The 14,797-nt window shown below is 26.4% G+C and overlaps 1 protein-coding gene across 4 annotated transcripts in view; it reads right to left on the minus strand.

The window, feature by feature from the left end:
* The window catches only part of LOC135923480 (leucine-rich PPR motif-containing protein, mitochondrial-like), a 46,503-nt gene that overhangs the window by 3,514 nt on the left and 28,192 nt on the right, over positions 1-14,797 (minus strand). For 3 of the 4 annotated variants that reach the window (XM_065458249.1, XM_065458252.1, XM_065458251.1), the window contains 16 exons: positions 13,801-13,982; positions 13,308-13,410; positions 12,246-12,343; positions 9,027-9,485; positions 8,389-8,617; positions 7,692-8,084; positions 7,396-7,522; positions 6,967-7,091; positions 6,515-6,621; positions 6,234-6,302; positions 5,977-6,067; positions 4,779-4,947; positions 2,335-2,521; positions 1,861-1,937; positions 1,718-1,791; positions 625-835 (listed from right to left, as the gene is read on the minus strand). In XM_065458249.1, coding sequence (XP_065314321.1) covers positions 625-835; positions 1,718-1,791; positions 1,861-1,937; positions 2,335-2,521; positions 4,779-4,947; positions 5,977-6,067; positions 6,234-6,302; positions 6,515-6,621; positions 6,967-7,091; positions 7,396-7,522; positions 7,692-8,084; positions 8,389-8,617; positions 9,027-9,485; positions 12,246-12,343; positions 13,308-13,410; positions 13,801-13,982 — 2,701 coding nt within the window. The remainder of the gene's footprint in view (positions 1-624; positions 836-1,717; positions 1,792-1,860; positions 1,938-2,334; positions 2,522-4,778; positions 4,948-5,976; positions 6,068-6,233; positions 6,303-6,514; positions 6,622-6,966; positions 7,092-7,395; positions 7,523-7,691; positions 8,085-8,388; positions 8,618-9,026; positions 9,486-12,245; positions 12,344-13,307; positions 13,411-13,800; positions 13,983-14,797) is intronic. The other variant, XM_065458250.1, reaches the window with a different exon arrangement.

Here is a 14,797-nt window from a genome sequence, read left to right on the forward strand (position 1 = left end):
AGCGGGTAAAACAAATAATTTTTAGGTGAATAAACGATCATTTTTTAAACCCATGGGCGGGCGGGGGATCAGGTTAAAACAATAAATAGATGTTTGGTTTAAAACGTTCATTGCAGACCCCTCACTAGTATATTCTTATTCCTCGTGGAACTCGGCACAACAAAACGGGCTATAAAATATTAATTTAAAAATCCTGATTATAATTTTGTTCCAACAAAACCGGGCTGGGCTGATTTCTTAAAAAAAAAATTAAGTTAGATAATTAGTTGGGAAATCAAATAATAGTTAATTTACATTCTTTTGATGCCTAAATTTTCAATTTCCCTAGAAATAATCGAAAATGACAAAATAAACTTTAATAATAAAAGTTTTAAAAACCCAGTCCGGGCTAAAAAACAACAACTTATTTTTAGGTCTTGTTTGAAAATGGAGAAAAATGAAATCCAGAAATAGCTCAAAAATTAGACCTTGCAAAAAAATAACATTATTTCTCATTAATATTTTTATTATTAGAATAAATGAAGATAAAATCTGGATTTTAATTTTTTTTTAAATAAACTTAATGTACTAATCATCATAAGCGAAGTGCACTTATATCTAATCTATTCATTATTAGATTCAAACCAATTTGTATAGGCGTAGGCCACATATTTCTCTATATTTAGCCTAAATAAAGAAGTTGGATTGTTAACTAAAGCTGGGATGCTTTGTTTTATATCGTCGTATCGACCTAAATGGCTTAGCTTGGAAAGTAGAGATTTCACGAGAGGTATGGACACAAACAAATGATTTTGTTTCATTTCTTTAGCTAAGGCCAGAGCTTCTTCTATCTTATCTATAAATATGTAGAGCAAGTTGAGTATATAAAATATAATATATGTAGCGAAACTAAACTTATTTTCTTTCATATTTTTATTGTTAAATAACATTAACGTTAACAATTAATGATTAGCATCGGGCCTATTTAATCTAAGAAAAAATTTGTCCGACCTATCCAATAATTTCTTCAAAGAACCTACTTATTAAGTTCAAGTCCGATCAGATTCAAAAAATATTTTAAGAAAAAATAAGATTTTATGGTTGTGGAAATTAATTCGAAATGTTGTAATAAACGTATTTATATTGATACTGTTATATTTTAATATCTTATATATTTAAAAGGTTACGTTATTTGTATATTATATTATTATAACTTTCCTACATTTAATATTATATTATGGAGGTGAATATAATTGCATAATATTAGAAGTTAAATTACATAATTATAAAACACTATATATAGAACAGAATCTAAAATAAAGATACCGATTGTATTGACTATAAAAGATACATATTTAGATTAATGAATTATTAGTTAAGGTAGTATATATGTCATTGATCCCAAATGTCTATCCAACCAATCTAAATTTAACCAAATCAAACATATTCCAGCAGGGTTTTAGATTCAAGCCTTTAACCAGGTTACTATTAAATTAATTTATATTGTGCTTGGTTTGGCGAATTCTATTAACATGCAGATAGAAAGGTTAATTTTTTGAATATATCGACCTAAGAAATAGAGACCTTAGGGCAAATAGAATGTATTTCTAATTTTTCGAATAATTTATAATGTTTCAATAAATAATTTAATTTGCTGAAAAAATTTTACACATTATTTCATTATCAATATTAAATTGTCTTTATAATGATAGTAATTGTGTATAAAACAGAATCTTACCGTCAATCCTTATCAAATTTTCTAGTAAGGTTGAATAGGTATGTGGAGCTAGCACCTTCCCGTTATTTTTTAATCTAAGAATAAAGTTTAAAAAAAATATTTCATTTGTCAAAATATTTATATAAAAATTTTATCTAAAAAACCGATTTTTGATCATCAAAGCCTTTTCAATTTGCCCTTCATTTAGTAACTGGATAATTTCCCTGTCTTTTTGAATGTCCTAGAAAAAATTATAAAATTTTTATTTGAATACATATAGCCAGCTATTTGACTTGTTTTTATTATAAACGTTTTTCCGCTTTTAATACTTGAGATGGGTTTCAGAAATCTGTTCATTTTACACTGTTTCATGATTAGTTGTGATTACATTTAAATCTTAATGTGTGATCATAATTAATTATAAAAATTATTGAACAAATATATTTGTTAAGAACTATTTATAATATCATAACCTGAGATTTATTTTATTTCTTTGTGCCTTGAAATATTTTAATGTTCCATTAAATACATAGTTAACATGTTATTTTTATTATAGTATATATTAATTTATATTTTAAATCCTTCGAAACTTTTTTTAAAATAAACTTTATAATAATAATAAAAAAAGTAGATATAACTTGAGGCATAACATTGTCTCCATAAGGCCCTCCTACCATTCTCTCATTATTAGTCATATTTTTTGTAGTATCAACATTGAGTGCAGTAGCGGGTATTACAAATGGCAAAGGCTTAGAAGCGTCACCCTTTTTCAATATTTGAGCTAACAATAAAAGATTTTTAAGCTTGGCGTTGTTCAATCGATATCTATTTTACGAGTTTCATTTAAAAAAAATTTTGTTCTGATATATATAGTTTGTTTTAGAGATCTGCAAAGTTAGGCCCGCCCTAAAAATTTTTAAAAAAATTTCGGGCCGGGTCAGGACGGACTTTGGAAATTTTATCAAATATATCTAAATTTATCAATTTTATATTGAATTTTTTATGTAAAATAAAAAATTTTGATTTAATTTATTGAAACTAAACGCTATATAACATATGTCTTTTATTTTAAGTAATTATAAAAATTAATTCGGGCCTGGCCGGGCTGGTAAATTTTTTAAAAATAAATTTCGGGTTCAGGCTGGCAAAACTTTTTCAAAAAAAATTTCGGGCCGGGCCGGGCTTGAAAATTAGGCCCGATGTAGATCACTAGTTTATATATCTTGTATTTACTCTCCTTTTCATTTTTTTTATATTACCTTTTTTTCTCGCACATATTTTTATAATTCGTATCGTAGAGTATTTTAGTTTAAATTGTCTATATGAAATATGTTGTTTTCAATTTTTCCCCCTCTCCCTTTGTTTGTAAATTTATAAAAATATAATTAAGTATTCTGTTAGTCCTTTTTTATAACGTCAATTGTGTATAAATATCAAGGCTGCGTATCCCGGGGTGTGACTAATATCTTCATTAAATTTATAATTAGGATCTAAACCTTAACTTAATTAAACTATTTCAGTCAAAGTTTTTTAAAAATCCCCACTTATCCCAGGGTGCTAATGTCATCTTTGAGTAAATATTACTCTTTTTTGTAGATTCCTTAATGATGAATAACATCCTTGAATTATGTTAGGTGTACTCAGGAAAGTATTGGCCAAATAAAAAAATATTATACCATTTCTCAGATTATATTTAAGCGTTCTGAGAATGTTTAATTACCAGAGTTGTTAAAGTAGCGTGCTATCTTTTTTGGCAGCGATAACTAATAGCGTGCTACTTTTTCCCAATTATTTATTTTTTTAGCACGCTCCTTTTTTTGCTACTTAGCTACTTTTTAAAAATATAATGAATGTAACTATAAACATGAAAATTTTAATATATTATCATTTTGAAATTTATAATTCATTTTAAATTATAATCCTAAATCATCTGGTGTAAATTATTTAAAATGCAATCGGAAATGGATATTCAAATCGATGTAAGTAAGTCATACAATTATGATATTAATGAAATGGAAGGTACCCTGGAAGAAAATGTTCATGATAAAAATAATACAAATTTTACATTTTAAAATTAATGTAAATACAAAAGGTGGTTACAAATTTATTTGTTTAAACTGTAAAAAATAAATCCTCAAATAAATATAGTAGCTATAACCTCAAAAAACACCTAAAAGTAATTGACCTTTTTAAATTCTAATAGTATTTTTATTTTGTAAGAATGTTCATGACAAGAGATAGAAAAACATCTTAATAATTTTGGTATAGGGGAGACTACATCCAAAAGACCAATTCAATTCAAGCTAAATTGATTAACAGTTCAGCCAATATCATTGGATAATCTATCATTCATTTATCATGATGATTAAAACTATATCCCCTGGTAAAACAACTTTTTGTCGCCAGACACTAATGATTGAGATAGCAGACAAAAATGCCCTAGTTAGAACCATAAAAACGACTTCCATTTATAATTTTTTAGAATAAAGAATACAAATATAAAAGAAAATCCCCAAGACGCGTTTTTTAAATCTAAAAATACTCAATTGAATATTTTTGATAATTTTTCTTATATTAAAAATATGTATATAAAATTAAATACTGCCTTGCCCTCAAGTGTTAGTGTTTAGAGATTATTTAGTAAGGCGAAACTTATGTTTTTTGATCGTCGATTTAGACTTGGGGATGATAGTATAGAAATGATTTTATTATCAAAATGCAACAAAATAAATAAAAAATGAATATTACCATAAATAGTTACTTTTATTACATATATTATAGCCTTTTTACATAAATTTTTTTTATAATCAAAACTAACTATATTTAAATATTTATAATTGTTTATTTCTATGTATTATATTATAGGCAATTACAATATAAGCAAAAAATAAAACAAATTTATTTCTAATTATTTTTTATAAAAAGTAGCCAAAGCTACTTTTAAATAATAGTAGGTAATAGTGCGCTACTTTTTTTGATGAGTAGCGATAGCTGTAGCGCGCTACTCTTAAAAGTAGGGTTTAACAACCCTATTGACCACTCCCTAAAAAAGGCTAGCACTTAAATTAAAAATAGTATTTACTTGTAGCTAACGTCTCTATTTTCCTTATTAGTGCTATCATCATGAATTTGATTAGGATCCAAATCAGAAATGGCTACGTTATTGTTAATCAGCAAGTAATAATTGCTATCCTCATCATCTAACATACGATCCCACAATTTAAGGGCTGAGAAATGATCGTCATTTTTATCTTTGAAAATTATTATATCTTAATTATCACGTTCAAAATTTACTTGTGGTTAAAATATTATCATCTATATTCCCCACCCCATTCTTTCACCTTAAAACCCCAATATGTTTTTTAAATGAAATAGTTTCTTTTTAGAATGTTAACGAAATGGAATTGTCGTTTTTAAAAATCTCAGCCAACTGTAAAAATTGTCGAAAGTTTAAACTTCTACATAATCTAATTTTCAATGTCTCGCATTTCCTACAACAATTTCCTCTTGCTATACGTTTTTCTCGAAATTAAATTTCTACTTCAAGCATGACTTTTTTTTCTCTTACTATTACCTGATAGTTTTAAAAAATGATCATGATATAGTTAGCACCCAATTCAATATAAACTTTGTATTGTTGAAACCAAAGATAGCGCTGATATCAAGTATATATTTCATTTTTTTAGGTTAGGGTAAGGTAAGGTTAATTAGTACATTTTATATAACGCCGTCCTCACTACAAGTCGTCGTAATGTTTTTCAAAAAAAATTCCTTTTGCAAAAAAGGGTCTACATTAAAGGTTCTCTATGATCAGATCACCGCTGGAATCCTAATAATTATTAGAAACATTTTTTTCATATTAGATTACTTAGAACCATCCAAAAATGTTCATATTTTAATAAGACTTAGTTTATGAAAAAATATTATGAAGCACATAAGATTTCTTTTATCATATTAGCAAATTATTTTATTAAACTAAGATTTATTAAAAGTTTTTTGACCTCCTGAATAATTTTAAAAATTCCACATACAAGGATTTGCAGTAAGGACTCTGATATGCGAGCTGAAGTATTGGCCAAAAAATATTTTTCCAACTTCACATTCTTAGAGATGAAAATTTTATTATGTTTATTTATATAAATTTTAGCTTCCTAAATAAAACAATTAAGGCTTAACTGAACAAGATTTCATAATTATTCTATTATCAAATATGATAAAAAAAACAAGAAAAATGATAAAGAGGAAGCGATAAGTATAAAAAATTTCATAATTATTATTACCATAAACTTTCAACAAGTAATAATACATTTGATCTTTATTTATGTCTTTCAAATTTTTCGTGGCGTTAACAATGTATTCCAATTCTTTAACCTAATTTAATAAGTTAAACTTTAAAATAAATATATGAAATTGTCAAAAATTGAAAAATACATACAGGTTTAAAAAAAATCATATAATCTTTTTTTGCCCATTCCAATTTTTAAAACTACGATATCCGATTTAAAATATATTGCAGATTTATAAAAAAGATATATACTTTATTGTCTTTGACATAACGCAAGCAATAAAAATCGAATCTTGAAAATTTATACACCATATTAGTTGTCTAAAATAGATAAAATAATATGCAAAATTTGTAAATAATAAAACTTTAGTTAGCCCACTATCTCGAGTTTTTAAATAAATGTATGTATATCGTATGATCTAGACAATCAAAATCATTGATTACATAGGGACTTAGATGAATACTGTTCTAAGTCCTGAGGTTTATAGCTATTTGGCTTATTGAATTTAATTTTAAAAAAAGGAAGTACATACCTCTAAGACTTTATTAGCCTCTTTATATCTTCCCAAATCAGTGAAAGCGAAAAGAAGATCGATTAACGTGTTAGCCTCTGTGTGTATTTCAGATGCAACATCGACCACTTTACAGTTAATATTGTTAACAATAATAAATGAATAAAACTTTTAAATATATAGCACAATTTCTTTTACAAAAAAAATTAAAGAGAGAAAATAAGTTTCCAGTATATAAATCTATTTATTTTTTAAAAAAAATATATATTTGATTTTAAGTTGACCTACCCCATCCACCTTTTATTATAAAAACACTCAAGAACTTTAAAATTACGTTTTATTTATTCTAAATACATTCAGAAAAACTTTAAAATATTTTTTTTATTTATTTGCTATAAATTTTTTTGGCTAAATTAAAACATTTTTCAACTGAAATCTGAATAAATTAAAAAACAACATAATATAATATAAACTTTTCTGTAAATTATCTGTGTCATTATTCTGGATAAGTTTTTTCAGCAAAATAGTTAAGTGTGGTGTGACCCTATATTCCAGAGCAAATTTGTGGAACTCATTTAACGCAGATTTCATATCACCTCTATAGAAATAGAAAATATAGTGAATAATTTATATGTTAAATAGATATATGCTAATATCATTAAAAGTCTTAAAGCTATAAAATAAATTCGATTTTATTCTTAAACTTTGAAGGTTAAGTAAAGAAGTCGTTTAATTATAATCAAAATTGTTCATAAGTGGAGTTAGAATATAATCCTCTTCTAAGAAAACAGTCACGTTCTAAAACAAAATTCAGATATCATTCAACTCCTTATAGAACATTATAGTTATAAATCTGATTTTATATAACAATCAAAATTCTTTAATAAAAATTATTATATTACTGATTTAATCTAGCATTGATCAGGGTAGATAAAATGCTAGGAGATGGGTTGGATTTCCCGCTGGGTGCAATGACGAGCCCCAATAAATTTAAGGTGGCATCAAATATTTTATCGAAGTCCTTCAATACTATATATAATATACAAATTAATTAATAATTTATAACATGTATCAACCATAAAACATTAATATAATAATTAAAAATATTTTGTAAGGGTAGATGTCAAAGTAGATTCTTAATTTGTATATTTTTTATTATGAAATGGTGTAGGATATATTAATTTTAAAAAAATTTTACCAGGTTTTTTCCCTAAATCATCAAGATTATTAGTTCCGCCAGAAGCTAAACTCAACAATTTCCAGACTTGATACTCTGTATTGCTCCTAGGACTTACATTGCTGTTATTATTGAGGTACCGTTGTTGCCCCATCGCTGACTCCCTGTCCTTATCGTTATTGCCATAATTTTCGGAACTTATTTCGTTATAAACGCTTCCTGGATTTTGATCAATTTTTGAGTAAGAATCCAAAGGAGTGTAAGGCGAATCTTGAGAGGAGCCCTTTTTGGAGTCTGAATAATTAGATAAAGTGAATGGCTGAGATGAGAGAGGTATGATGGACGCTTCAGAAAGTAATTCAAGGATTGAGTCGGTCCTAGTTTCTTCACAATCGATTCCGGCTAATGATTGAACTTAAAAATGAGAGGTGAAAGAAAATATTCATTGTGTGGCTATGTATTATAGAATATTTTAAAGTTGTATAGGTATACAAATTCAGGCTTCCGTAATTTAAAAAACAAATCAAAATGGGTGGTGAGGAGGTTGAAATAATTTTTCCCATGTTTTAAATATTGTGTAATTTTAGAATTTTATATTGTCATGATCAGTCCCCTTTCATTCTTTAATTCCCCCATTTCACTCCTTACATTCCAATTTCTATTTTTTTTGTCTCTAATAGCCTTTTCCTTCTGATGAAAATAAATAGAATATATATACTTGCAAGAGCTGTACAGATTTCCAACGTCTTAGGTATAGACAAATTCCTGAAACCGAAATCAGACTTATCATTGGCTATTTCCCGTAAATTTTTGAAAGATAAAGCCTTAATCCCGTCCCCGTTCCGGGCAAAAAAATCTATTAGAAGAGTAAACGCGGCAGCATCAGCTTGTGTGTAAGGTGGAATAGTGAGGGATTGTGCTAGAGATTCTATTTTGGAGTGATTGTTCTGGTTTATGCGTTATTTTAATATTGATTAATATATAGAGTAAAATCTTTAATTTGAGAATTATTTTTATAATTCTTTGTTAATAGAAATTGATTAATAAAATGCAAAACATTCAGTTAAGAAATATATAAAGAAAAGTTAATATTCGAAAATAAACACATTTTTGGGAATCATAAAGTCGTTTCATAACTAAATTACCAGAATTCCCAAGCAAAACAAAGCCAGTGTGAATTATTATAAATCCCTGAAACCTAATATAAGAAAATCTAAAAAAGAGTAAAATGGAACATTAAAAATATTTCCGAATAGGCTCAAATATGTAAAAAATAAATTCTAGTTGTCTTGATACTATTATTTACTCTTTTTTTAAAGTTGTACATTCTTGAAATAAATTTTATTAAATTCAAACCTTGTAATTACCGTCAGTCCTATCCCTACAATATCGCATTACTAAGTGCCTCTTGAGGGACCGAATCCTTAAATTATCTTGATTGGCGTCTTGGTTTCGATCTTTGACAGCCGTCAATCTAGTTAACAATTGTTCGAGCCTTTCTGTGCTTGTATCCGCATAAAGCATAGTTCGATCGAGGTTGTCCGAAAAATGACGGTTGACTAAAGGAGTGCCATGAGTGGTGGTTGTTGGTAAGGTATCGAGACTAAGCTCGTTGAGGACTTTCAAGGGATTTTTTTTTAAAGTTGTTAAAAAGTCATCAGATAGGTGTTTATTTGTGATCGTATCGACAACTTTGCGAGATACTGCCAAGTTTAGATCAGAGAAGGTTTTAAGTAAAGAATCTATTGCACGGTTCTGTAGCGTGGGCGATAATTTAGAGGAGGTTTGGAAGTTGGAGAAAATATCTAATAAAACCTTTTTCGTTGTTAAATTTTGATTAAAGAAAGAATTTTATATTTCTAAAAAGTAAAGGAATTAGAAAAAAATGATTGAGATGTAGATATATGATAAAAAAAAATGTATAATATAGTTAAGTGATATCTAGACTATAAAAAAGGGAAGTAATTTAAAGGTAAACTTGAAATAAATAAAGATAGAAGGGTTAAAAATTATTTTAAAGCTTCGAATATTATTTAATGAATTATCTTAATAACATTTGATAATCGAAATATTAAAAAAAAAGTATTATAAAAACCGATTTACTATACTAAAGTACAAAAAAGTAAAAATGTCAAAATAGCAACAAAAATTAGTATTTAATATCACTGGATGTCATACTATTTTTACGTATCTATATGTACAGGGTTGGGCAAATTTTCAGAAAATTGTATTCGGATACAGATACAGATACTTTATAAAATTTTGTATTTAAGATACAAGATACTTTAAAAAAATTTAATAAGATATAAGATACAAGATACTTGTATTTTTTTAAAAAAAGTATCTAAGATACAAGATACTTTTTTAAAAAACTTTAAATAGTCAAAATCAAAATGTATAAAGCTTTATTTTCTTTATATAATATAAATTTATAAAAAATATTTAAAATAAATTGTAGAAAATAACAAATTTATTATAAAAGATAATGCGATATTCCATTTAATAATTATATAATTAGTAAATAATAATAAATCAGCATTATTTTTTAATATTATTAATTTTTCAAATGATTTATCGTTCAATCTTTGACGATTTGGTCTATTAACCATATTAGCAAAGCTAAATAATCTTTCAACGGGGGCTGAGGAAGGTAATATTGTGTCATATTTAATAAATATTTTTTTTATATATTTATAACTATTTAACATATTTATACTCAGCCTGTCATCTTTCATATAATTTAGGACCTCTATTTCAATATCATTTATTGAATTATTAGAATTGGATGTGGTACTTTTAAGGCATAATCATCATCTTCATCAATTGAAGATTTTGTTGAAGTATTAATTTCAATATTATTTTTAAAAACAATTAAAACTTCATGTAATAACAAATCCTGAAGGTATTTTTTTCTTTTTCACCATCAATCCAACGATTTTTAAAATAGGGATGAAAAATAGTTGCCAAAAATGCACTTTTAAAATTGTTATCAAAATCATATATATTTTTAAATCTTTTATTTAGATAATTTTCTATGGCAATAGCTAATGGTTTGCAAAATTGTAGATTGGTTTGAATTAAATTTGTAATTTTTTTAACGACATTTAAAATTGGAGCTGATTGTCCATAATAGCAGTTGATTTCCCTCTGTATTTTGTCAATCGCTATAGCCAATGGGGCCATTATATTGCAATATTCTTCTAAATATTGAATTTCAATATCTTTTAATTTAGGAAATTCTAATTTTTGACATAATTTAGGAAGTTCGCCTTTAAATTTTAATAAACTATGAAGACTATCCATACAAAATATTCCATCTAGTGCAACTAGGTGTAACTAATTGTTTTCCTAAAACTGCTTTGATAAGTTCTGCAGTTTTAGGCCTATTATTTGCATTCCATAGCTTAGATACATTTAGCTATTGCAGGATGATGAATTTTAGAAATGTTAGGAGAATCCTTAATAGCTCTCTCGACATCTGTTATGGCAATTTGACTTATCCTATGGCATAAACAACGAATGTGTTGAGGCAATGTTATTGAGGCTTCTTTAGACCCTTAAATAAACAAATAAATAATTTTATTTGAATAAATTTTTTTACTAAATTTATAATATCATAATAAATTTTAAAGAAGTATTAAATAATACTTTCAATGATTTCGAATTCTATACATTCATCATCATTGATGTCAAAGTCATTCTCTACAGCTTCTATATAATATCCAAACTCCTTGAAAGCTTTCTTAAAGTTAGAGCCGTTATCTGTAACAGTTGCTATAACTTTTTCGCCAATACCAAAGTCACGATGAATTTATTTATTATGATCATCTTGAAGTACTTCAAAAAATTTGCCATTAAGTATGTTTAGTTTAAATTTATTGTTATAATTTTCGGTTGAAGAATCATCTGAAGACAAAGATAAACATATTATTCTATTTTCTTCTTCCATAGTTTTAAAATAGACAAATATAAAACGATTCAAATATGGTAGTTCTAATTGTTAGCAAATTGCTATATGACGACCAACGTCTTATATAAAAAATTATCTTAAAATATCTAAATTTTGATTAAATTTTTCATTTAAATCTTAAAACAATATCATTTTAAATTTTAATACTATTTAAATTAACCAATATAAATTTTTTTTAAAGTATCTGTATCTTTTTGAATACAAAGTTAGTTAAGATACAAATACTTTTAAATAATATGTATCTTAGATACTGGATACAGAATACTTCCCAAAATTTTAAAAAAGATTCAAGATACAAAAGTATCTTGTATCTTAGTTACAAATATCCGCGATACTGCCCAACCCTGCATATGTATAATATTAACTCTATGAGAGGGACCTAGTTAGTTTCTAAAGATTTTAAAAATAAAACAAATAATAATGTTTTCGTATCCTTTATTAAAACAAAACGAAATTCGAATTTCTCTAGAACTAGGACAAAGAAATTGGAGACTTTAATATGGTATAATTTTTATTTTTTTCAATTAAAAATTTCGGGCTGGACTCGTGGCTAAAAATAAATTGAACAATTGAATTTGAAGAATATATCATATTAAATTATTTACTTTGCCATTCCAGTCAAAATTAAGTGGCGTAACTTTTATATTTTCGATATCTAAATTTGGCAATTCTATTTTAATCACGGATAGCTCTTCGTTAATATCTTGTTTAAACAAAAATTTAATAAATAAACCCAATTATTTCAGTGATAATTATAAGAGATAGAGGAGGAGGATTATTAGGTGTCACAAATTAATCTTGGCATTATAATTTTATGATCTATTATATTAAATACTTTTGTAAAATGTTTTATTTTTATACATTTGTAAATTCTATAATGTTTTATTTTTATACATTTGTAAATTCTATTTAACGATTATTACTTTTGTCCTCTTCCTTATGCTCATGCGATAATACTCAAAGGGAAATATGCCTATAAAATATTCAGAAATTGTATTGCATCCAAATAAAAATAGAACTAAATTTTATTATTAAATTTATTTTAATTATAAATATTTTTTATGTGCATTTTATATATCCATAAAACAATTTTTCTTTCAGTTAACCTAAATTTTATATTTAAAGTAGATCCATCAAACCATATATGAATATTTGGACTTCCAAGACAAAATGTAGTATATGGTAATAAATAAATTTTCAATCTTGGAAGCAAAAGTGCTGCAATTAAATTTTTGGTCACAAATAAATTGTCGATTTATAAATATAATCAATCATTACAGATTTATTTATTGAGTAAGATTATAAGTGAATACAATTAATTTAATTATGTGAGTATGAGAACAATTTATTTTATTCATCAAATTTTCTAGGGGAAGATAAATATTTAGGTTATAGGCGGGGTTTTAGGGGGGGGGGGGGTAAATAAAAGAGGAGATACAACACCATATGCTGAGAGGGATGTAAAGTATATGTATGCATGGACGTGTATTTATTATTACATATTTTATAACCATCCAGACCTCTAGTGCAGACGTAAGTTGCTGATTTATGTTATATCAGTTATATTCAAAAATCCAACATAATAACAAAGACTATAGTGCCTTATTTTTTAAATTTTAGTGAAATAGGTAAATATTAGCAGATAATTCTAATAATAAATGTCCAACTTGAGTCTGTTTTGGATTCTGATATAAGATTGCTATTATTGAAATGATTACTCGAGATCAAAATTTCACCCAACATTTGCTCGTAACTTTTGGCAACTTCATTCTTGATTTATAAAATAATTTTGTATAGATAATTAGAATCATGTTACAAACTAACTTTAAATCAGAGACCTGCAGAGGCATTTGCAAGGCCTGGATTTTTTTTTCAAATATTTTATTTAGCACGGCCCATATTTTTTTTAAAAAAAATTTTCAGGCCTGGCCCAGATTTTTTTAAAATATGCTATATTTATTTTATTTCTAATTTTTATAGCTAATAATGACGATTTCAAATATTTAGTTTTAAAATATATGGCCCGGTATTAATTTTTTTTAAAAAAAAAATTTTCAGGCCAGGCCTGGGTTTATTTTAAAAAATTAAAATATGGCTCGGTCCGAGCTTAGGGCTAGGCCTGCAGGTCTGTTTTAAATAATGGTTTCAAAAAAATAAAACCTCGCCTTCTATAGTAAGAGATCTCTGATATAATTGTGGTAGCTTGTGCATTAGGATGGTAGATTCAATGGAGGGAAGTGGCATAGAGACGGTTGAAAGAAGTTCGTATACTTGATTAAGATTTAAATTCTTAGAAAGAATATTCGATTCATTGAGAGCATAAAATAATAAGGCGTTGATCGCTAAAAAAAGGATTATATTATTTTTGAAAAAAGAACCAATTAAGTAAAATAAAGTGACACATGATGATCAATATGTTAGCATATTCATCTACCCCTGATAACCTTATATATCCTAACAAAAATCCGCCCCATGAAAACAATGATAATCGCTTGTTACTTTAGATATTTACATAGATCAATATAATCTTTGAATTTTACAACATTCGAGCAGAATGTTTATATAAAACCTTCTTTTTTACTAGGCGAAGAAAATGAACAACTTTATATTAGATATGATACTACTTAGGTAATATATGAATTGAAAATTGAAGATAAGTGGTGTGGGGTTGAGAGAAAGAGAAATATTCAGATAGATAAAATATATATTAAACCCTAATTAATTATATTTATCCTACTGTTGAAGATATACTAATAATTTATTCATACTGAATTAAACTCTCTTTAAGAGAGTTAATAAATATTTTGAAATTTGGTTCAGAGTCAGCTGGGTAATTTTAAGGATAGATTGTCAGTGAAAAAATTGTATCCGGTACATTTCTAACGATTATTAAAATGCACATTAAATTATCATTTTAACATCCTTATTTTCGTAATGACAAATCGATGATTCGATTCAAGTAGTAACATAAAGATCAATTAAAAAAATAGTCGGCTAGGTTGGGTGAAGTATGATAAAATAAAAAACCGAACAGTTTTGATTAGTTTGCATAGAGGGGGCAACTCTTTTTTTTTAAATGGATGTGATCCGAACTGGTAACTATATACTCCATCTACAATGCACTAACGCAATCCATCACTTGCCATTTATAAAGCTG

The sequence above is a fragment of the Gordionus sp. m RMFG-2023 genome, chromosome 2 (genome assembly GCF_954871325.1).
Source record: "Gordionus sp. m RMFG-2023 chromosome 2, tfGorSpeb1-WG-v2, whole genome shotgun sequence".
Taxonomy (NCBI): Eukaryota; Metazoa; Nematomorpha; class Gordioida; order Chordodea; family Parachordodidae; genus Gordionus; species Gordionus sp. m RMFG-2023.